The 25,462-nt window shown below is 42.3% G+C and overlaps 1 protein-coding gene across 2 annotated transcripts in view; it reads left to right on the top strand.

Annotated features, from left to right (window-relative positions):
* The window catches only part of fstl5 (follistatin-like 5), a 985,045-nt gene that overhangs the window by 657,550 nt on the left and 302,033 nt on the right, over nucleotides 1–25,462 (top strand). For both annotated transcript variants that reach the window (XM_078540706.1, XM_078540715.1), the window contains exon 7: nucleotides 24,090–24,256. In XM_078540706.1, the coding sequence (XP_078396832.1) occupies nucleotides 24,090–24,256 (167 nt within the window). The remainder of the gene's footprint in view (nucleotides 1–24,089; nucleotides 24,257–25,462) is intronic.

The raw sequence follows: 25,462 nt of genomic DNA, 5'->3' as shown, positions 1-25,462 counted from the left end.
TCTGATTCAAAGGCGAGGGTGCTATGAACTGAGCCACATGGAAAAATCCCTAAATGGACATTAGGCCTCTCAATTAAAAGCTCAAGGAGTTTAACACCTGTTTTAGGCAGCCTTTGTGACGCCTGATTATTGTTAAACCCATTCTGGGGCCAGATGTATTTCAGCATTCTTGGGGAATGTTGCATTTCATTGCAAAATTGGCCCCTTGCCTGCAGTGTATGAAAAAAATCATTAGGTGAGTGGCATTCTGGAGATCAAATGCTGAGATACTGCTTATAATAGCTGTTAGTGGTATTGCTTTTTGCTGGTATTGATCTGTCTACAGAAACAACCTCAAATCAGTGAAATCTTAAAAAAGTATCATCAATGTGTTGTTAATGATCATGTTGGATATTTGGTTTGGCAGTCAATCAATATTGGACTGTTAGTTTAATTAAATTAAATTTATTGTAGGCTTTGCTTACTATTAATTTACAATGGAGTGATCTTATTTTGCAATCTGTATTGAATTAACTTTCTTTGAATTTAAACTGGGCTTTAGAAAGCGTGATACATTGAAAATTCATGGAAAAACCTGCAATTCCTGTGAATATACACTTTGGAAAGAGCAGAACAGCATGTATAATTGCTGCAAAATGAACAGTAACTCATGAAGTTGCAAAAACATTTCATCGCTAGTATATTGTATGCTGCGTACAACTTTATAAATCATTTTCATAAAGAGATTATAATTTTTGAAATTTCCCAGATGATTGTGCATTTGTAATTCACAAATCTGTTCAGAACCAGTTATTCCATCATTGTTTCCTACAATCTGTTTCAACAGTAATCTCAGCCATGAATTGTTGTTGTTCACTAATGGTCTTCCTGGATTAAATGTTACCAGTGAATAAAATACGTTCAGCATTTTCATAAAGCAATACTTAGCTTCTGACATTGGAAGCTTCTTCCTTCATTTAGAAATTTTTAACGTGTGAGAAGAGGGCAATCCATCAAATGTGTTCATCTGTATCACAGCTTAAAATCTCATCACTGTAATCAAAGTCAGATTTAATTGAAAGGAATAATAACAGGCAGTACCGCACACAATGATTGGAGTTGACAGTTCTGTATTTTATTTTAGGAAATGCTTCATGCCAACTAAGATTTGGGGAGTAAGCAATGAATAATCAAAAAGTGCAATTTCTGTTTCATGCATGGAAAAGTGACTGATGTTTCATGAAAGGAAAAAGTTACTTCACCCTACTGCAACATTGTAATTATTCTGAATAATGACCAGGAAACAAGCCTAGAAATGTAGATGGAAAAAAAAGAGCTCAACCAATATAAAAAGGCCTCACAACCTGCAGCGCCAATATCCTGGTATAAGAGCTGGCTGCGACCACCCATAATCTCCTGCACTGATCAAGATACGTTACTTAATTTAAATAAATCAGTCATCAGTTTGAGTCAGCCAGAACAACTCAGCTCTAGATCTTACTACAGCATTGGTCCAAATTTTGATAAAAGAGCTGAATTCCACAGGTAAGTTGGGAGTGACTGCCCTTGACACCAAGGCAGCATTTGATTGTGTATGACACCAAGGAATGCCAGTAAAATTTAAATGAATGGGAATTAGGTAAAATCTCCACTGGCTGAGTCATACTTAGCTCAAAGGAAGATGGTAATGGCTGTTGGCTGACAATCATCTCGGCCCTCAGGGAAGCGTTGTAAGCACAGTCATCTTCAGTTGCTTCATTAATGACCTTCCACCGCTCCGTCCCTCTATTATAAGGTTAGAAGTGGGGATGCTCGCTGATGACTACATGGTGCTCAGTTCCATTCACAACTTCTCAGATAATGAAGCAGCCCATGCCTGCATGCAGCAAGACTTGGACAACATTACAGGGCTGAGAATTGGCAAGTAATACATACCCCACACAAGTGCCAGGCAATGACCATCACCAACAAGATAATTTAACCACCCCTCCTTGACTTTTAATGGCATTACCATCGTCAAAGCCCCCACCATCAACATCCTGAGGGTTTCCTTCAACCGGAAACTTAACTGGACCAGCCACATAAATACGGTGGCTTCAAGAGCAGGTCAGAAGTAGGTATTCTATAGCGAGTGACTCACCTTCTGACTCCCTAAAGCCTTTCCACACCTACAAGGACAAGTAAGAAGTGTGATGGAATACTAAAAATCTACCTGTATGAATCTCACTCCAATGACTCTCAAGCTTGACAGCATCCAATACAAAGCAGGACGTTTGATCAAGTACCCTATCCACCACTTTTGACATTCACTCCCTCCACTAGTAGCGCAATATGGCTGCGGTGTGTACCATCTACAAGATGCACTGTAGCAAATCATTACAGGTTTCATCAGGGCCAGCTCCGAAATTCATAACTCCACCACCTAGAAAGACAAGGACAACAGGTGCATGGGAACATCACCACCTCCAAGACACACAATATCCTGACTTGGTTCTTGATTCTTCCTTCATTGTCACTGGGTGAAAAATCTGGAATTCCCTACCTAGCAGCACCTTCATGATACAGGTTTCAGCGGTTCAAAACCATTAGCTTTTCAGAGCAAATAAGGATGGGCATTAATTGTTGGTCTTGCCAGCAACGCCCACATTGAGAATGAATAAAAGAGATGTTGAGATTAATTCACTTATTGCTCTGTTTATTTCAGCAAAGGTGCTTGTGAGGACTTATTTAAATATTGGGCCCTTATGACAAACATAGGATAAATGGTTTAGACCTAATCACCATTAAAAGGCGCAAAACCTTTCAAAAAGACAGGTAAAATGGAAAGGGAGGAGTAGCTCTGATAGTAGATGATGACATAAGGACAGTAGTGAAAAGAACCTTGGCTCAGAAGATCAGGAAGTAGAATCAATATGGGTGGGGATTCAGGATAACAAGGGTGAGAAAACACTGGGAGGATTAGTTTATAGGCCCCCTGACATTACTGTAGTTATACCATTGGACAGAGTATTAAGCGGGAAATAATTGGATCTTGTAACAAAGACAATGTAATAATTGCGGGAGGCTTTAATTTTTACATAGACTGGACAAATGAAAGCGGCAAAGGTGGCCGGGAAGATGAATTTGTAGAATGCTTTTGTGACAGTTTCCTGGAACAATACATTTTGAAACCAAATAGGGATAAAGCTATTTTAGATCTAGTATCGTGCAATGAGACAGACTTAATTAGTAATCTTACAGCAAAAGATCCACTGGCAAAAACTGATCATGATGATATTGAATTCCATATTAAGCTTGAAAGCCACAAACTCAAGTCTCAAACAGCAACCTTAAACTTAAACAAAATTAACTACATAGGTAAGAGGGGAAAGCTGGCTAAGATTGATTGGAGAAATAGACTCAAAAGGTATGGTGGTAAATAAAGAAGGGAAAACATTTAAAGAAAATTCAAAATGTTCAATAAAAATACATTTCATTATAAAACAAAAACTCAGCAAGTAAGATCCATTCATGGCTCACCAAGGAAGCTGGGATAGTATTAGATTAAAAGAAAAGGCTGATAATGTTGCAAAGAATAGTAGTAAGCCTGAGGATTGGAAATATTATAGAAACGAGCAAAGGACCAAATAAAAATAGACAAAACGAAAAAATAGAATGAAAGTAAACTAGCTAGGAATATGATAACAGATTGTAAGAGCTTTTACAAGTATATAAAAATGAAGAGATTAGCTAAAGTAGCTGGAAGTCAGTGTCCAGTGGCGTACCACAGGGATCTGTGCTGGGTCCCCTATTTTCGTCATTTATATAAACGACATAGTTGACTATTTGGGGGGTAGGATTAGTAAGTTTGCGGATGACACAAAGATTGGCCCGGTGGTTAACAGTGAGGTTGAGTGTCTTGGGCTACAGGAAGATATAGACAGGATGGTCAAATGGGCAGATAAGTGGCAGATGGAATTTAACCCTGAAAAGTGTGAGGTGATACACTTCGGAAGGAATAATTTGACAAGAAAGTATTCAATGAACGGCATGACACTAGGAAGTTCTGAGGAACAAAGGGACCTTGGCATGTGTGTCCATAGATCTCTGAAGGCGGAGGGGCATGTTAGTGGGGTGGTGAAAAAGGCATATGGGACATTTGCCTTTATCAATCAAGGCATAGATTACAAAAGTCGGGAGGTCATGTTGCAGTTGTTTGGATCTTGGTGAGGCCACAGCTGGAGTACTGTGTGTAGTTCTGGTTGCCACATTATAGGAAGGATGTGATTGCACTGGAGGGGGTGCAGAGGTGATTCACCAGGATGTTGCCTGGGATGAAACATTTAAGTTATGAAGAGAGGTTGGATAGACTTGGGTTGTTTTCGATGGAGCAGCGAAGACTGAGGGGCAACCTGATCGAGGTGTACAAGATTATGAGGGGCATGGACAGGGTGGATAGGGAGCAGCTGTTCCCCTTAGTTAAAGGGTCAGTCACAAGGGGACACAAGTTCAAGGTGAGGGGCAGGAGGTTTAGGGGGGATGTGAGGAAAAACCTTTTTACCCAGAGGGTGGTGACGGTCTGGAATGTGCTGCCTGGGAGGGTGGTGGAGGTGGGTTGCCTCACATCCTTTAAAAAGTACCTGGATGAGCACTTGGCATGTCATAACATTCAAGACAATGGGCCAAGTGCTGGTAAATGGGATTAGGTAGGTAGGTCAGGTGTTTCTCATGTGTTGGTGCAGACTTGAAGGGCCAAAGGGCCTCTTCTGCACTGTGTGATTCTGTGATATGCTGGTCCTTTAGAAGCAGAGACAAAAGAAGTTATCATGGGGAATGAGGAAATGGTAGAGACATTGAACAAATATTTTTGTTCAAAATATTCGGTCTTAATGGTAGAAAATACAAATTACATCCTAGAAATAGAGGATTACCTAGGAGCTAATAAGAGTGAAGAACTTCAGATCATTAATATCAAAGAAAAAGTATTGGAGAAATTTAAGGGACTAAAATCTGACACATCCCCAGGCCCACATCCTTGAGTTCTAAAAGAGGTAGAATCAGAGAAAGTGGTTATAATTTTTCAAAATTCCCTAGATTCTAGAACAATCTCACTGGATCAGAAGTTAGCAAATGTAACACTGCTATTCAAGAAAGGAGGGGGAGAGAAAACTGATTTACAGGCCAGATAGCCTGACGTCAGTCGTGGAAAATGCTGGACCCTGTTATTAAGGAAGTCTTTACAACATACTTTGAAAATCCTAATATGCTCTGACAAAGTCAATATGGTTTTATGAAACGGGGATGTGTTTAAATAATTTTTCAGAGATTGAGTTTAGCAAAGCATATGGATTCTTGGGCTTTATAAATAGAGGCAACCCCTCCACTTCTTTCCTTGACGTCTGCCCTCCAAAACCTAGCTTCCCACCCCCCTCTCCCACTCCCTAGGCTCTTGAATCCCTGCCCTCCATAAAAGCCTAGAAGTTACCTGGTTTGGGCAGCCATCCATCTTCTGTGTGCTGCTTCCTGCAGACCTGGCTGTGCCCACCACTGAGCTCTGGCATTTCTGGGACTGCTAGAGCTGCCAGCTGGCAACTTTCGAAGGCAGGACTTCCTCCCACTGAGGGACAGATGTCCCACTCTTAGTTTAGCCCACCTCAAGTGTGTTATAGCTGCAGGGTGGGCTACTTTACGGTGTCAGCTGCTGCCTGACTTTCATTCCGCGGGATTGGACTCGTTCCGGGGGGTGGGGCAGTCTAGACCCCTGTAAAATCCAGCCCAAGGTTAGGTGGAAAGTCTGGCATTGCCGGGTCTGGATTGACACTAGATAATCCATTTAGGCCCTAATGATAAAGGTGTCAAAGAAACTGAGTTTGGAAAATTTTCTTTTGGTCCAGACAAGCCGAATGAATTGGGTTGATTTTAGCTTCAAGTGGTCATCAGCAGGCTGTGGGCAGAGGTGATGCACATGGGTACTAGCCACCTTGCCATTGTTGCTGCCATGAGGCCAGGGCCTTAGTTACGTGCTGCTGCTGATTGACTGAATCATATCTGTATCTCTCTCCACAAATGCTGCCAGACCTGCTGAGTATTTTCAGCATTTTCTGTTTTTATTTCATATTTACATAGCAGCAGAGTTTTGAATGACCTCTCAAGTTTGCAGAGGTTAGAAATAGGTGAGCTCGCAGGAGTGATTTGGAATATCCAAGTAACAAAGTCATGGTCGAGGGTTTCAGAGAGTTGAGACAGAGCTCGAGTTGGCAATGTTATAGAGGTGGAAATAGACAATCTTAGTGATGTAGTCAGAATTGCAATTTGGGGTCAGATATTTGCAAGGGAGAGGGATGAAGTTGGTGGCAAGGGAACAAGGTTTGTGATGGGGACCAAAGACAATGGCTTTGTCTTTCCAATATTTAGTTGGAGAAAATTCTGCTCATCCAGTGCCAGATATTGGACAAATAGTCTTACAGTTTAGACACAGTGGAGGGGTGAAGAGAGGGAGAAGTGAGGTATCATCATAGCACATCTAAAAACTGACACTTTTTTTGGATGATGTTGCCAAAGGACAGCATGTAAATAAAAATTAGGATGAGGCCAAGAATCGATCCTTGGGGGACATCAGTGGTAACAGAGTGGGAGTAGGAACTGAAGCCATTGCGAGTGATTCTCTGGATACAACTCGATAATTAAGAATGGAACCGGGCGAGTGCTGTCCCACTCACCAGGATCATGGTGGACAGGCACTGGAGCAGAATTTTGTGGTCAACTGTGTCAAAGGCTGTAGACAGGTTGAGAAGGATGAGGAAGGATAGTTTACCTTTGTTACAACCAGCTAGGATGTTGTGGTTTTGGTAAGAGCCATTTTGGTATGATGGTAGAATGGAAACCTGATTAGAGAGATTCAAACATTAAGTTCTGAGAAATGTGGGCAAGGACTTGGAAGGCAACAACACATTCAAGAACTTTGGAGAGAAAAGGGAGGTTTGAGATAGCTTGATAGTTTGCAAGGATAAGGGTTTGTTTTTTGAGGAGAGCGATAATGATGGCAAATTTAAAGAAGAATGAGGTTCATTTTAAATGAGAACATGGTAGAAAAGTGAAAAGATTTAGGGAAGGAATTCCAATGTTTAGGATTGAGGCAGCTGATGATATAGCCATGAAATTTAAAGCTATGGAAATTGGGGATGTGCAAGAAGTCAGGTTTGGAGGAGTGAGAGAATCTTGGAGGGCTGGAGGAGGTTGCAGAAATGAGGGAAGGGCGCGACCATGAAGGATTTGAAAGCAAGGATAAGAATTTTAAAATCAAGCCATTGTTGGACCAGGTGCAAACGTAGGGCAGCAAGCACAAGGGTGATGGGTGAGTGGGACTTGGTGCACATTAGGATATGGGCAGTGTTGAATGAGCTGAAGTTAATGGAGCTAGCAAACAAGTTATAAGTGCAAGTTTTTAGTTCAGATTTAAGATATAACTAAACCAATTCCGGAAAATAGATGTTTCAGTGTCTTCTATTATCCTACAGGAAAAATTGTGGGTGGAATTTTCCAGCCCTGCCCACTGGGATTGTCTGGTCCCGCCAAAAGTCAATGGGCTTTTAGCTCGGTCACCAAATCTCCTGCAGCGGGTTCTGCCATGACGGGGCCAGAAAATTCCGGCCTATATGAGAGTTATTTTCCTGATAGTTGGAAAATTATTACTTATATCTACACCAATTTTTAAAACTTCATTCCAGTGTCTCAAAATATTCAAAGCCTAAATGTATCCATTTATTGATCATCTCGAATATTGTCAGAACATTTCGCTCTGCCATATTCATACTCATCATTGTTGTAATTCTCTAAAATTTCTGATCCTGTTTGTACACCCTTTCCATTAGCTTGACATCAGTATTACAGCATCATACTTCTGTTACATTTGGACCATCCAGCAGCTCTATTATTTAAACCTAAATAGATGACTTGAATTGAAAGTGCTTGATCTTTTGAAAGAATGATCAAAATTAGTTTTGCATTAATGAGAATTATTCGCCAATTAAATTCCATTTAGCTTTTAATGTGGCTTTGAACCATTGAATATCACTTAACCAAAATATTTAAAAGGAAGCAATCTTGGAGCAATAAATCACACCACTGCCATGTCACCAGTGGCCTTCCAGCTCCATTATTTTCCAATATAGATATCATGAGAGATTAGATAAGCAATTCAATTCAGCAAGTTTGCCATTTTAATGGAGGGCTGAGCTATGTTAAACTTCACTGTTTTGGCAAGGGAAATGACAGAGCAACAAAAAGTACCAGGAAACTATGTTGAATTATGGCATGATATGTAACAGTGTAAATTACTTATACCGTTATTTCCTGGGGTTTCTTCACCACTTCTTTGCAAAAACATAGCTCCACAGTTAATAGAGAGAACCTATAGATTGCGATATGGCCATATAACATCCTCAAATGAGTTTACTGAATCTGGCTCACTGTGCCCTTTAAGGAAGGAAATCTGCCATGTAGTCTGGCCTACATGTGACTCCAGACCCACAGCAATGTAGTCAACTCTTAAATGGCCTCTGAAATGACCAAGCAAGCCACACAGTTCTCAAGGGCAATTAAGGATGGGCAATAAATGCTGGCTCAGCCAGCGATGCCCACATCCCTTGAACGAATGAAAAAAAATCCCTAGGCCTTCAGTGTGATCCAGTATATAGCCATTGAAGGTGAAAAGTTGGGTTCTTTCTTTCTCTGAATTTTTTAAATGATAGGCACACACGCACAATATCTCTGCTCAAGAAAGAATGGCATGGCCACAAAGTTATGAAATTATCTCCAGGTTGGAGTGGGGACCAACACCCCATGGGCCCAAGTATCTTCTGAGACTTTCTGTTATGGTTTATGTGGTGGTTGTCCTGGTAACGCCCATGATGGCATGAGAACCTGCCACTGACAGGCTAATTAAAAATACTTTGCTGGGATCAACGAGGGAGATAAGTACAACCCTTGCTTAAGTGCCTGGATGGCAGGTCCACAGATTGTCAGGGAATTACTTATTATTGTAATGTGTACTTCGCCAGAGAGTTATGAAGCTAGGAATGTAAATTAGCTCCATGGCTACTTAATAAAATAATCTTGATAATTTAGTATTTGCCAATAAATGTTCCTTTAACCCCTACTTATGAGACTTTTAAACGAACAGATGTTTCAAGAGCAATATGAAACTACTTCACACAATTACATATGAAACATTTGTTTTTTTTCAGTTTTTATCCCTTCCTTATCTTAAAAAATCTTAACAACTCAAATAACATACTCTTCCTTAACTTGGCTGCTTCATAATATCTCCTGAGACTGGCAGCTCTTCATGTGTGAGCTTTGACAGTGATGTTTGGCATGCGTACCATTGCGTACAAATGCAGGCCTGATCCTTCCCTCATCTGGGCCTGAAATTTCTGTGCACCCCCCAAAGTCAGGAGTGGAGTTGGGGGGATTGAAAAATTACTGACCCCAGCTGCTGTGCCAATTTCAAGACACTGATCTAGCAATAATCACCAGGGCCAGGGGAGGGCAGAATAGGTATCCCAGTCTCCTCCCAGTTGACATCAATTAAAGACTTTTAAAAACTCTTTAAGAGTGTGTCGAATCTTTAGATTTAAAATTTTAAAGGGACGCAAGAGTTGCCCGCGCCTTCAGAAACTAATCATCTAAAGTTGGGTAGAATGGGGAGCCATAACAGGGTCGATGGGGAAAGGGGGAATGAATGCCCTTGGCACTGCACAGGTAGCAGGAGGAGTGGGCAATCATCATCCTGGCTTTAAATGGGGCTGGTACCCCCTGTCATCATAGAGGTAGAATAGCAGATGACAAAGTTGCCAAAGACAATTGGGCAGCTACATGCCCAGAAGGAAGGTTCCAGCTACCAATGGCAGACTTTGGCCCAGTGGCAATAAGGGGCAGCACCCTATGTTGGAAGGGCAGAACCCCGGGCATCAAGAGGGCAAGGAAGAGAAAAGAGGGGAAGGAAGGGAACAGAGGCCAAACCTTCAACACAGGATCTACCGATGAACGCAGAGCTACCTGGAGATGATTGACACCCAAAATAGTAGGAGACTATGGCTCTTTAGGCAGATAACCACAGACATCTGTGTCTTCATGACAGAAAACCTCACACCTCAAAAAGCACTGATCACCATGCCTTGTCAATGGCCATCAAAATCACTTTGGCCTTGGATGTCTTCACTTCCAGCTTCTTCCAAAGATCAGCTGTGGACATTAGTGGCATCTCAAAAATGGCTGCAAGCACTGCATCTTACGAGTCACTGATGGCATCTTTGTCAGAGCTGGGCAGTACATTATTGTCCCTTCAACCTCATCTGTTCCAAAGAAAACAACACCAGCCTGTCCAATCTCTTATAGCTAAAATTCTCCATACATGGCAACTGTCTCGTGAATCTCCTTTATAGCTTTTCTAAAGCAATCACATCCTTTCTGTCATGGGTAACCAGAACTGTATGCAGTAATCTTGCTGCAGTCTAACCAGTGTTTTATACAGTTCTAGCATAACCTTCCTATTTTCATATTCTAGGCCTTGTCTAATAAAGAAAAGCAACCCATCTGCCTTCTTGACCACTTTGTCTACCATCTGCTATCTTGAGAGATCTGTGGTCAGAATCCTACTATTTACTGTGTATTCCCTGGCCTTGTTTGCCTGCCTCAAATGCATTACCTCACACTTCTCCTGACTGCATTCCGTTTGCCACTTTCTAGCCACCTGACCAATCCATTGATATCTTTCTGCAGTCTACGGTGCAGACTTTCTTCCTCACTCAGTCACAATTTCCATATCACCTGCAAACTTCTTAATCATGCCCCCTACATTTAAGTCTAATTCATTGATATAAAACATCATCAGCCAGGTATCCAGTACTGAGTCCTGCAGAACCCCAATGGAAACAGCTTTCCAGTCACAAAAACACCTATCGACCATTACCTTTTTGCTTCCTGCCTTGAGCCAATTTTGGATTCAACTGTCACTTCCTTTGGGGTTTTAATTTTTTGACAATAAGTAGGGAGGTCATGTTGGAATTGTATAGAACCTTGGTGAGGCCACAGCTGGAGTACTGTGTGCAGTTCAGGTCGCCACATTATAGGATTGGAGGGGGTGCAGAAGAGATTCACCAGGATGTTGCCTGGGATGAAACATTTAAGTTATGAAGAGAGGTTGGATAGACTTGGGTTGTTTTCGTTGGAGCAGAGAAGACTGAGGGGCGACCTGATCGAGGTGTACAAGATTAAGAGGGGCATGGACAAGGTGGATAGGGAGCAGCTGTTTCCCTTAGTTGAAGGGTCAGTCACAAGGGGACATAAGTTCAAGGTGAGGGGCAGGAGGTTTAGGGGGGGTGTGAGGAAAAACTTTTTTACCCAGAGGGTGGTGACGGTCTGGAATGCACTGCCTGGAGGGTGTTGGAGGCGGGTTGCCTCACATCCTTTAAAAAGTACCTGGATGAGCACTTGGCATGTCATAACATTCAAGGCTATGGGCCAAGTGCTGGTAAATGGGATTAGGTAGGTAGGTCAGGCATTTCTCACGTGTTGGTGCAGACCTGATGGGCCGAAGGGCCTCTTCTGCACTGTGTGATTCTGTGATCATAAGCTGCAGATTCTGCATGTCTGTGCAAGGTACCCAGGCAGCTCCCCTGACGCCTACATCCTCATACACTCTCAGGTGCCAAGGCTCCAGCCCAGCTGGATGGATGGCTACTGGACGAAAAGGGCTATCCCATTAAAAGGTGGCTCATGAACTCCTCTCCGCCATCCAAGAACAAAGGCTGAGCAGCGGTACAATAGGAGCCACACCTCCACAAGGGCTGTGGTAGAGAGAACCATCAGACTTCTCAAGTTGCGCTTCTGATGCCTGGACCGCTTATGGGGCGCACTCCAGTACCCCCCAGATCGTGTGTCACTGACAGTGATTGCATGCTGCGCTATCCACAATCTGGCGCTGGAAAGGGGCGATGCAGTGGAGGAAGAAGATGTAGACGCAGTTGCTCCGGCTGCACACGATGAGCCCAGTAGTGAGTCCGAGGATGAGTGGGTAGACAGCAGGAGAACTCTGAGGGGGTAGACGCTGACCCGGGCATCCTCCAGGGAGGCAGGGACGCCTTCAGCTAGCCCACCACAGATGGACCTCCAATACAAGTCAGGGCTGCAGGCTTGATACTGCTACCTGAGAGCAACATTTGCCTGGTTAGGAACATTAACTATGTGCCTTGTCAATAAAGCTCAATGACAAACAAGTGACTCATAACATCATGGGTTCCCGTCCACCTGCAGAAGTAAGGAATCACCCTGAGCCATGCTCACATATCAAAATTTAATGAATTAACAAACGAAGCAGAAAATAAAATGAATGCAAAGGTGTTATGCATCACATCAACTTGTCATCAGCTAATAGCAGGGCAACATAAAACCACCAGTGAGAAACCCGTGGTGTGCCTAAGGTGCCTTAAGTTTCCGTTTCTGGGTGCTGGCACTGATATCTGAGACAGCCTACTCACTGTGCTGTCCTGTTGGCCTTGATGACCTTGGTGGGCATCCTGTGGCCCATGGAGCCTTTGATGGCACTGCCTGGGACGGAACGGCCAGTTCCACAGTTGGCATCTCCCCAGTCGCCGCAGCCTCATCGGATCCCACGGTCACTGGCAGAGGGGTGGAGGAGCTGCTGCTGTGCCCTTTGAGGAGTCCGCAGAGACGACAGGTCACTTCGGACCCCCCTGCTCACCATTGATGGATGGGCACCGAGTTGGGATACTTGATGCCCAATCCATCTCCCACACTGGCACTGACCAGCTGAGGTCAATGCCACTGTGAGGGCTTGCAGGTCCGAGCGCAACCCCAGGAGGCCCTGATTGTCCTCCTGGAGGAGCCTCTCCTCGAGCGTCGCCACTCTCTCTATGGAGGAAGCCTGGTGCTCGGCCATGAGGCTCATTGCATTGGCAATGCTCTGCCTGGACTTCTCCAGCATGGGCATCATGCCACACATTGCCTCCTGTATCTCCGCCACATCCTCCCACATATCCTGCTGAACTTCCAGCGTCTGCTGCCTCATGGACGACTCCAGAGGCACATCATCAGCCACCAACTGAGCATGTGCCTGGTCCCCAGCAGTGCTCCGACTGCCTGCGCCATGGGCACTCTCTGTCTCTGCCTGCACCTCAAACGAGTGTGAAGTGCCCTCACCGCTGTGCCCCGGGACACTACCCGACGACCTAATTCCCACAAAGGTGCTAATATCTGCACTGGTGCCTGCCTGGCAGAGATGGCGTGATGCTAGTGAGTCCATTTGATCAGGGACCTCAGGTGTCAGAGGTGGCCCCTCTGCCTCCTCCTCCCGGTGATGCTGAAAGGAAAATCAAGGACATTTGATTAGTTCAAGTGGAGACAATGTCAATGTGCATGCCGTTACCCCGGATCAGTCTGCGCTCATCCTTCCATAATCAATGGTCAACCCATGTTGGAAGCTTCAATCACTGAGCATTCAGCAGTGGGATGGTTGCTGGGACACAAATGGTGACCTCTGTGCTCGGCAATCTTTCGTCCCCGTGGCACCCCAGCCTCACCGCCACCAGTGGACCTGGGCACATGGCACCTCTCTAGATCCATCGCCTCCTGCTCATATCTGGTGATTATGGCCAACTGTGCCTGGCCTCTGCCAGTCCACATCCGCTCGGCGGCATTGTGTGCGGTCTTCTCCTGAAAAGGAGAGAGGAGCATTGATTAGTCCACCCTGTACCTGGATTCCCATCGGATCTCTGCCAACCCAACCAGAGTGGGACAACATTGCAGAGCTCCAGTGCTTCATCACCCCGCAGCTGCCGCATACTCACACCAAGAAGCCAGGGCTGACCGCACCCCCCCCTCATGCTGCCATGCTGCCTCCATCACATTTGGCACCACATGGTCTAACCTTGCAAAGCAAGGACACACAAGCATGTGGAACGCCAAGGGCAGCAGATGGATTGGTGCTTCGCCACTTGGAAGCTCCCTTCCTAGCATGTCTGCAGCCTGTTTTGCAGTTTGAGCATTGCGCCTAGATGTAGATCCTTGACGTTGTCCCAAAACAGTACTCTGGGTGTCTGGCTAACACATGCTGCGGGTGTAGAACCCATCTCAGCACTACCATCTCAGGGCGAACTAGGCGTGGGCAATATCTGCTGGCCCACCCAGCGAGGGAAACATGCTGTGAATAATTCAATGCTGTAACTGCACTCAGAGTTGAGGGGGGGTGCTGGGGGCAAAGCCTGCCTGCTCTCTTAAGTGACCTCTGCCAACATGGTACTCACCCTTCCCGAGTGCAAGAGGTCGTTGAGTCGCTTGCGGCACTGGACCCATGTGCGCCACACCACGTCATGGGAGCTGACTATCTGCCACCTCCTCCCAGGCACTTTTGGTCAAGGGGGGCCTCCTCCTCCCGTCCCTCGGAACGAGGACCTCCCACCATGCTGCCACCTCCTCCAGGAGGGCAGCTAGGCACTCATCAGAAAACTGAGGGGCACAGTGAGCCGCTGCCCTACAGTCCATCCTGGCCTGCTCTCCGGTAGCGCTCTGGAGAGCCCTTCTTTTGGCCATGATGAACAGCCTTTGCAAGGCTGCCTGCACTCTATTTGAACAGACTGCCGGGTCGCAATTGGACCTGCAGTCATTGCACTCCCCCCGCTGCCCGCCCACTCCCGCTATCCTGGGGAGCCGTGCTTCACACTGGGTGGGCCTTAATTGGCCTGCCCACGTAAAATGGCGGCACGGAGCTGATCGTGAGTGGCGATCGGCTCCTCCCATGCCCGCTCCCAAATGGCCCGCCCGATGGGGAGAAAATTCTCTGCCATATGTCAGCGTGCATCTACTTTAAGCCCCACACTTCAGAGAATTCCATAAATTCTTTGGGCAGCACTAAAGGAACAAATGTTTGACAATCTGAGCTTTTTTGTTGTCTGTCTCATGCATCTGGGAGACTAAAAATACCCCAGAGGAGGGTCCAGAAAACTCTGCCCTTAAAATAAATATTCAAAATGTGGGGAGATATACCGCAGACAAAGGTCATGACCAATCTTGTTGTGAGTAAAGGATGACAAACATATCCCTTTGTCTTAAAGAAAAGTAAATACCCATGGGGGCAGATTTCTTGTATCCAAGACTCTGTGGAGAGGCACTGATTATTGCTCGTGTCATCGTGATGCACTGTTTCAAACTGCTTCCCTGTTGTGTTATGGTTCACACAATTTACAACAACAATTTAATCAACATGAGGTAGAAATCATTTTATACAATATTGATATTAGTAGAGCATTAAAACCTTCATGCAAATCTGCTTCTGTGGTATTTTACCAAATACATTAACATTATAGTGTTTTAATTCAAAACACTGAAGAGCAATGTAGTAAATTTATTCATCCTAAGTCAACTCAAATACAGTCTTTACAGTTGCTTACTTCCCAGTGTGGAACCATGGGAACTGTTCAAAGGTTAATTTCTTGCAGCTACATTGTTTGATTCATATAATAGCAAAATACAAATTTTGGTTTCTATATAGTGATGGCAAGCATTTGCCAAAATGAATATTACAATTTATGATTGAATTTTTCACATTTTAAAAATAAACACCTCCATTGTAAGAAAAAAGCAAAATACTGCAGATAGAAATCTGAACCATAAACAGAAAATGCTGGAAATCAGAATGAGACAGCTATAGGATGACAGTAGCGGCCAGCTTCCCTAGACTCCAGGGCATGATAAACTGCATTCATATAGTTATCAGGACATCAGAAGATGAACCAGCATCTTTTGTCAACAGTTAAGGGCTTCCAATCTATCAATGTTCCAATAGTATTAGATACCTGTAATGCAAACCTGTACCAGGCTTGCCAGCATCTATCATAACATCTTACATCATGGTTCTCATCCATCGGCCTATCTTGCCACCAATTGAGGAAAGGCAGCAGATGGCTGGAAATAGACCTCCACACATGTCTAATACCACTGTAGCCTGAGTAATGCAAATATATTGAGAGTCATGTGATCACTACAAAGATCATGGAGCATGCTTTTGGCATGATCCAAAGTTCCTTGATCGAACTGGGTGTTCCCAACAATATGGTCCAGACAAAGTGAGTCACATTATTCCTAAGGGTGGACACTCAACACTTCCATTCATCATTTGGAGAACTGACTGCAGAAGGTGAGTGGCTCCTTCAAAGCCCTTGTCTGTTTTGTCCAGCAATCTATTCAAGGTAGATACATGTCTATCCATGCTGCAGTCCAAAGCTGCATGACAGCCACTTGAATTTCCACCAAAGCTGCAAAGTCAAACATTTAATTTTGTTGTAAGGACACAGCTGCAATGTCCCTGGAAGTTATGACGCTCTCCAGCATAGTCTTGAGCATGTTGATGCTATGAGACATGACACCACACAAGGTGGAGGTCTTCCAGTACCTGATGTAATGGCTTGTGCCAAGCAAGCAGTTTCTTTCCTCGTTGCTGGGCCCCTAAATCCTGTTTCTATGTCTTGCTCAGCAATCACAAGAGGGCTTTGTCCTCCAGTGAATAGTCCCCTAGGCTGTCCCTGTCACTAGAACCTGCTGCTGCTCACTTGTGCTGGGCGTTTCACATTGTAGAAACATTTAGAATTTACACTTCAACCCATAGTTGAAGTGTTAATCCTTGTTCTGGTGCTTGTGGGAGGACAGAGAAACCGAATAACTTCATTGCTTTTCTAGCTTATTTTTCTTACTGGTGCTTTGAAAAATGTCTTACAACTTGACTTTTGTCGTTACTGTTCCGCTTCTTCTGACCAACTGTTGGCATATTTTTTGGTTGAAATTTTCTGATCTTCAAGCTGAGTCAGGTCACCCCAGCAACTACTTTAAAGCTATAAAGTGGTGATTGAAAATGACTGACAACAATCAAAGCAAATTCTAATAATATAATTACTTATATTGAGAATTTTTCAAACCTGTTCTTTGCATGGTAAGCAAAATATTACACATTGAGACAGTAACAAAAAGATAAATAACGTCATTAAGCCCTCACTAAACCCAATATTATTTTGAATCTAATTCATTTAATTATAAGGAAACATTGTCACATGAAAATAAATATGCCACAAATTGAAATGATATGACGCATTCTAAAAGCAATGATTTTATTTCTTTTCAAGCATTTGCCATCAGTGAATTATACCTTCTCCCCATCTAAAATGAAAGCTAAAGCCATTTGGAATTCCCAGTTTGAAAAATCTCAATATCTTTAAAAAAACACATCAATTAATAAGTACCCACTTGGATCCTTTTATTATGTAACTCTGTGAAGTGCTCATTTAGACTTGATGTCCACAGTTTTCTTATATCAAGATAAAACATGATTTCCTATTTATTAGTCATTTATTTTCTCAACATTTTGTGATGTTAAGGCATTTCTTACTATTCAGGATGTAGTAGAGATTCTCTATTTTAAAGTTCCATTAAGATCAGCTGCCCTCCAATACCTTACTGCAATCACCATCTTTAAATCCTGAGACTTCATGTTGAGTGTTAACAGGTCACTCAGAATGTGACAAGCCCAGAAGCAATCCAGTTGGGCTCCCATCTGAAATCCATACGTCTGAAATAGAGCCAGGAACAATTTTTTCCCTTCATAGTTTGTGGACTATTGAGGCCACCACATCATCAGGTGCTGTGTACACCTATTGATCTATTGAGGGCCACTATCTAGTATGTTCTATTTGTTAGGTGATCATTTCCATATTTGATGAGAAATGCTGACGATGTATAATTGAGAAAATAATGGGATCCTTGTGAACCTTTTACAAATCTTTGGGGAGATGGTGTGTATATGTGTGTGTGAACAGCAGTATTAGAAATACTTCTTGAATTTTTTAAGGTCTGACAGAAATTACTAACAGAGGTCAGTCTCCATTAGACATGAAATACCTCTAAGATGTAGCTCTGATCCCCATTTCCATTACCAAATAGACAAAAGATATCACAGTAGTGGGGGAAGTATTATAGTTTCCTGTTTTCTCTTCATATCTTAAGACATGGTTCTCATTTTATTTGCCTTGATGGGATGGGCAAGCTATATCAGGATCCAAAAATGACATTCTGGCCTTGAGCCTTGTGCTGAACTAACTGACTTCATCTTGAGAAATTAGTACAATTATGTGTAAATATGGTGCATCATGGGTGTTCCGTGGAATTGCACAAGGGAGTGTGACAAAGCATTCAAGTTGTGTAAAAGTCAATTGGTAGATGGTACAATGTTTGTACATTGTGATGTGTCCAAAAAGATTAAGCTAGCCTGTGATACCTCTCCATATGGAATAGGTGCTGTGGTCTCTCATGTGTTGGATAATGTTGAGGAGAAACCGATTTGCATTTGCCTCATGCACCCTGAGTGCAGATAGAATGTGAAGCTTTGTCTTTGATTTTTGAAGTAAGAAGTTTTCATAAATGCTTGTATAGTTGTAGTTTCGCAATCAAAACTGATCATAAGCCATTGATGTATGAACATACGAATTAGGAGTGGGCCACTCGGCCCATTGAGCTTGCTCTGCCATTCAATAAGATCATGGCTGATCTGAATGTAACCTCAACCCCACATTCTTGCCTATCCCTGATAACCTTTCACCCCTCAATAATCAAGAATCTGTCTAGTTCTGTCTTAAAAATATTCAAAGACTCTGCTTCCACCGCCTTTTTAGGAAGAGAGTTCCAAAGACTCACAACCCTCTGAGAGAAAAAAATTCTCCTTATCTCTGTCTTAAATGAGCGTCTCCTTCTAATTAAACAGTGATCCCTAGTTCTAGATTTTGCCACAAGAGGAAACATCACCTCCACCTCCACCCTGTCAAGACCCCTCAAGACCTTAAAGTTTCAATTAAGTTGCCTCTTACTCTTCTAAATTCCAGTGGATACAAGCCTAACCTGTTCCTCACAAGACAACCTGCCCATTCCTGGTATTAGTCTAGTAAACCTTCTCTGAACTGCTTCTAATGCATTTACATCTTTCTTTAAATAAGGAGACCAGTACTGTACACAGTACACCAGATGTGCTCTCACCTGATGGCTATTTTGAACCCAAAGGGCAGAATTTTTAGCTCAGCAGGTGGGCGGACTATATGCCCTAATCATAGTTTTTAAAGTTTGATGCCATCTTTCCAAAGCCCTTGTAATTAGGATGGTAAGCTGTTGACTTAAACTGTTTTATCCCCAAACTGTTCATTATTTCCTCAAACAGCTGTGACATGAAATTTGAACCCTGATCTAATTGTATTTCCTTTGGTAAACTATATCTTGTAAAAAAATTTAGTCAACTCTTCCAGAGTTTTCTTTGATGTAATATTTCTCAAAGGTATCGCTTCAGCAAACCTTGTAGACACATCTATTATTGTCAGTAAGTACTGATTTCCACTTTTAGTCTGAGGGAGGGGCCCTACACAATCAATCATGACCCCAATAAAAGGTTCCTCAAATGCTTGAATTGGAATAAAAGGTGCAGCTTAATCACTGCTTGTGGTTTCCCTATCACCTGACACGTGTGACATATTCTACAGAATTTGACTACACCTCTATGCAATCTAGGCCAATAAAAATGTTTTTGTATTTTCACTTGTGTGTTTCTAATTCCTAAATGTACCCCCATTTCATGAGCTATTCTCGGGATCTCATTTCTATATCCAAATGGCATAATAATCTGATGTAATTCCATCCTGTTTTCATCTGCTGAAACCTGATACAGCCATCACTTTCCCATTAACATATTATCCTTAAGGAGGGTAATAACATTCTGCCTCTGTTTCTGAGTAAGCTGTTTGATATAACTGTTTTATTTGTGGATCCTTTTTCTGTATCTCTACCAACTGCCTTGAGCTAAGTACTTCCATTCTTTCTTCCTGAACAATCTTATCAAAGACAGTGTCAGCTAACTGAACATCAACACCCTTTCCCTGCCTTTTAACTTCCTCTTCTTTCTGTTTCAACCTCCAAGTTTATGACCTTATTACCACAAAATCTGGAAACAATCCAGGATGCTCTTTCTGCAAGACTTCAACTCTGCAGGTTGCTCAAATACCACACGCATCACCCACATCTGCGACCCATCTATATCATTACCTAAAATAAATTGAACCCCTGCAATGGGCAATTTTTCCACCACTCCAACAATCACCTCACCTGTTTCCCACTTACTCTTTAAATTTACCTTCCACAATGGAATAGGTTTAGCATGTGTTCCTGCAATACTCCCTCTGAACAACAAGTATTACTGTCCCATAACATAAAGGACTGACTAGCCCCTGTGTCTCTTAAATTTTTTATATATTTACCTACTCCACCCTGTACACAAGGAAAGACTTTCCCTTCATGTACAAAATCTTTAAACATTTACGCAACCTGCTCCTCAGAACTCCCTTGGATAACTTGTGAACACATTCCCACTTCTTTTCCCGTCACTGACTCTTCCTGTTTTACTTGTACACAGATTTTCCCTGTAATTTCCAACACACTAACTTTGTGTGCCAAACTTTATTACAATGAAAACACCTCAATATTCGAGTGTCACTTCTACTGTCAGCACCTTTCTTTTTAATCTGAGAAAAAACTTCCTGGGAATTTCCACCTTCCCACTTTCTATCCTCTGATTTAAAAGGGTGATGAAAAAAGGTTTAGATCTATGAACTAACTCATAATCATCAGCTATCTCTGCTGCTTGTCTTACCGTTTTAAGCCTCTGTTCCTCCTCATGAGGTACAACCATTTGGTGGCCAGGATTAGATAAGGATATAGAAGACACTGAAACAGGTAGTGTATGTCAAGCAGTAGAAAGAAGCTGCCATCGGTACCTTTACAAACGTGGAAATGGCCAGCTAGAGTGTGGCAGAGGCTACACATAGATTTTGAGAATTTGAAGGGCAGCAGCTATTCCTTTTGATAGATAGCTATTCCAAGTGGGTTGAGGGGTTTCCAATGAATTGAAAAATGACTAGCAAAAACTCTAAACATTTTGAGTAGTTTGTTTACCACTTAGGGGCTCCCAAAAAAAATTATGTCTCATAACGGACCTCAGTTTTGTTCATAAGGATTTGTAAATTCATAAGAATGAATGGGGTAAAACAGACTAGTTTTCCTTCACCATCTTCCTTCAAATGGAGCAGCAGAGTGCATTGTACAAATTGTTAAGCGTATTCTTGTTCAACAAATGCTGGAAAAAAATTGGAAGAAACATTGGTTATCATTGAATCACAAACTGGCATTTTTTGGTTTATTTATCATAATGTGGGAGATGGTGTTGTTGTGGTAATGGCACTGGTCTGGTAATCCAGAGTCCGTGCTCTGGGAAGATGGGTTCAAATCCCACCATGAAAGCTGGTGGAATTTAAATTCAATTAATAAAATTTGGAATTATAAGTTGGTTTCATTAATGGGGACCATGAAACCATTGGTGGAAAAACCCATCTGGTTCACTAATGTCCTTTAGGGAAGGAAATCTGCCATCCTTACCTGGTCTGGCCTACATGTGACCCCAAAGCCACAGAAATGGCCTAGCAAGCGACTCAAACCAGGGCAATTAGGGATGGGTAACAAATGCTGACCTTGCTAGAAGCACCAACATCCTGTGAAAGAGTAAAAAAAAACACCACACACAACTACTGGCAGAATACCAAATGAATTGTTTCTTAGAAGACAGCCTAGAACGAACTTTTCATTGCTGAAGCTACATTTAGCACAGTCAGTAGAAGGGCAATAATCCAGGCAGAAAGAGAGTAATGATAGGGGTAGAGTGAGAGAAAGAAGTCTGAAGTTGAACCAGAAGGTTAAGGTGAGAGATCATCATCATAAGTGGTTGAAGTGGCTACCAGGAAGAGTCGTGAAAATATGTGGTATTTGCCCACATTTGGTCAAGATGTTTGATAGTGAAAAGGTTAGGTTTGTACATATAGATCATGTTTTACCTTCAGAGGCTCACGAAGAAGAATGTTGGGAGGAATCAAATGAGTCTGATTAATTGGATTGTTGGGATATAAGTAGAGTACCAATAGTTCCTCCAGTATAATATGCCTGAAACCAGTTCAGATCCGAGTCAGAGCCAGACAGACATGTCTAATGAAGTGAAAATTTCAATTGAAGGACATATAGCAAAATCTGTCCTTGTTGGAGAAAACTTCACCTCAGAGGCCCAGAGGGTAAAGATCCTTCCCCAAGTTCTGAAAGTTTGGGTCAAGAAAGGAGGAACCCTCTTAGGAATAGGAAACAATTGAAAACCGAGAAATATATATAATTTGTATGGATTTTGAACAGTGTGTAACATTTTCATTAAGGAGAGAGGAGTGTAATAGCACCTCTTGTGGCCATTTGTATCTGGATATATATAAATCAAACCGGAATAAAATAAATCAGTTAGGTATGAGAATTCCACGTGTATACACCAGTGTTATTGTCCTGCCAAGATATCATACCTAATTCTGGGATTCTGGCTGGTTGGCTGGCCAAAACTGCTTTGAGGCAGGATTCCTATGTGATTCTCCCAATCTCCCATTGTTAACATTCATTTTAGCTATGTCATTGGATAATCTGATGATTTCTCTATAAAAATCCCAGACATTCATCTTTATGTATAAATGAATTATTCCATACTGTTAGTTGACAGCATGCAATTCAGTCTGTGATAATCTTAACTTTATTTTTGCATTTAATGTTTTCAATATTTTTGATTAATGGTTTGGTCAACTAGGTATAATAAAACAAAAACAAAAATTGCTGGAAAAGCTCAGCAGGTCTGACAGCACCTGTGGAGAGGAAGACAGAGTTAACGTTTCGAGTCCACGTGACTCTTCATCTTGAAACGTTAACTCTGTCTTCCTCTCCACAGATGCTATCAGACCTGCTGAGTTTATACAGCAATTTTTGTTTTTGTTTCAGATTTCTAGCATCAGCAGTATTTTGCTTTTATCTAGGTATAGTAAAAGTTTTGTCTTTTTTAAAAACATATTCTTTCACAGGATGTGGGCCAGCATTTGTTGCCCACCTCTAAAGCTTAGTTAGTGCCGCTAGCTTGGCTCAGTTCGTGACTTTCTTTTATCTGAGGCGGAAGATTAAGGGTTCAAGTGGCAGTTTAAAATTTGAATACATAATCTAGGTTGACACCTCAGTGCACAGATGAGAAGAACTATATCATTGGAGATGCTGCCCTTTGAAGCAGATGTTAAACTGAAACCTTCTGGTGGTTTAGCTGAATGTTAAAAATTTTGTGGCAGTACTTAAAAAAGAATCAGAAAATTTTACTGGGTACCATTTCTCCCTTGGCCAATACAACCATAAAAAGATTAAATAACTGTGCATCTAATTTCTGTTTGTGGGACCTTGCTGTATGCAAAACGTTTGTTATATTTACCCATAACATTGTAACTGTGCAAAGTAATTCTTTCTATGGAAAGTACTTTATGGTATTTATGAAATGCAATTTATTCTTTAATGTATAAAAAATAAAAAGTGGTTGATGATCTTTTGGTTTTAAGAATTAATGTAGAGTATTAATGTAAAAATAAATGTGCATTTTAATTATTTAATATTTTCTGCTACAACTGTCTAAAAGCAAGAATGTAAAAAAGTAAATGTCAAAATATTAAGTATGATTGGGAGAAGTTAATACCCTATAACTTATATCAAAATATTTTAATTAGGACATGTGAATATTATCTATGCTTATTAAAATGATTCACCAAAATTAATTAACCTTCAAATCTTACACTTTTACTATTACAAATTACAAAATCCAAGTTACTTTTTTAAACAGAATATCACTTACTATAATTAAATAATTTTATCAATAATTTCTATTCAGAGTAGGAATTTAGCTAAGTCACATCACTGGTGGAATATATCTAGAACTTGTTGCAACTCCTCTGTCTGAAGCAATATGCTTTGATAATTGATATTAGTCTGTGAAAAATTTTTAAAATTGCTAAGCTGACCAAATATTCAAATATTTGAAAGTTTTGTGCAGTATTTGAAGTTCTATTTGATGTGCTCTTGCAGTTGAAAGTTTTGATTGTATGGACAGTGTATGTTAATTAACTTCACGAACAATATCACTCTTCCAGAGGTGATTCAGCTGAGCCTGGCAGAAGATCAGAAAGTGAGCATCACCACAGCAACAGTGGGACAAAGTGCAGTCCTAACGTGTTCAATTCAGGGAATTCTGAGGCCCCCAATAATTTGGAAACGCAACAACATTATTCTTAACAATTTGGATCTGGAAGATATCAGTGTAAGTAATAAATTTGAGATAAACATTTATTTTGTAAAACATTGAACTTCCATTGCAATTTTATTGCCCTTTTCAAGCACAATTATCCAGCAGGAGAAGATTTCCTTTGTGTACTTTTGGGCCAAGTTTACAAATGCATGTTCCAGGCACACACGCCACAATTTTACACCCATTATTGGATGACTTGTTGATGTGGGTTCCCAGCAAGTGAGGCCTCTAACTGCAAGTGCAATTTTGTAAAATTGAAATTTATTTCAATTATAATTATTTAATTAGAATTAAAATTCTTTCATTATAACTGAAATTGCTAATTTGTTCCTTGTAAATTAGTTTTGCAATTTCATTACAGAGATATTTCCCCTCATGTTAAATATGTTACTAATTTTTCCATGATTTCCAATATTTCCATACAAATATTAAAAATTCCGCAGAGTGGAAATCAAAGTCGGATCGCCACTCCATTCCTGGTTTTCTGCCTGGAAATCCAGGCGATCCCTTCTCGCTCGACCTTCCGATTCAGGTTGGGTAAGAACTGTGTAGTGCAGCTGGCCCCTGAGGCCTTCATTCAAGGGCTGCACAATCAGACGTAAGGAGGCCATGCCCCCTTTTTTTAATGGCACTAGCTGCCATAAAGCAGGTAGGTTTTAAAGGTCCAGCACTTTCAAGTCAGGGAGAAGGTAGGATTGGTGGTGGAGGGGGTTGGTGACCATGGATGCGGGTTTGTTCGGTGGGGGGTTGGTTAGTCGTTAGGGGTGAGGTTTTGTTGGTCGGGGGAGTTGGAGATCAGGTGGAGGTCGGTTGAAGGGTGTGGGATAGTTGGGGGGGGTCAGTCGGGCGAAGGTTGGGTGGTCGGGGGTGGCAGTTGAGTGTCAGTGGGAGGGTCAGTCGGCGGGGGAGGTCAGGTGGTCATTGGGGGGAGTCGGTCAGGGGGTGTAATCGGGGCGGTGTAGTCAGGGATGTAGTCAGGAGTGTGCAGTTGAGGGAGTGTAGTCGGGTGGGATCCGTGCAGGCAGGGGGATAAAAGCATCTCGTGCGGCGATCAGCGGGGAGCTACTGTGTAGTTAGGGGCAAGTTGGAGGGTGCCATGGGGGGTCGTGGGGTGGGGATCTGGGGCGGGAGTAGTCCTGTGGGGGTTCGGGGGTGTGAGAGGGGTCCCGTTAGGGGTGGGGTGGGTGGTCAGTACAATAGTTACCCAGAAGCTAGGAG

This window comes from Cetorhinus maximus, chromosome 1 (assembly GCF_964194155.1).
Source record: "Cetorhinus maximus chromosome 1, sCetMax3.hap1.1, whole genome shotgun sequence".
In the NCBI taxonomy this organism is placed as follows: Eukaryota; Metazoa; Chordata; class Chondrichthyes; order Lamniformes; family Cetorhinidae; genus Cetorhinus; species Cetorhinus maximus.
This window is presented reverse-complemented; position numbering and strand designations above follow the sequence as displayed.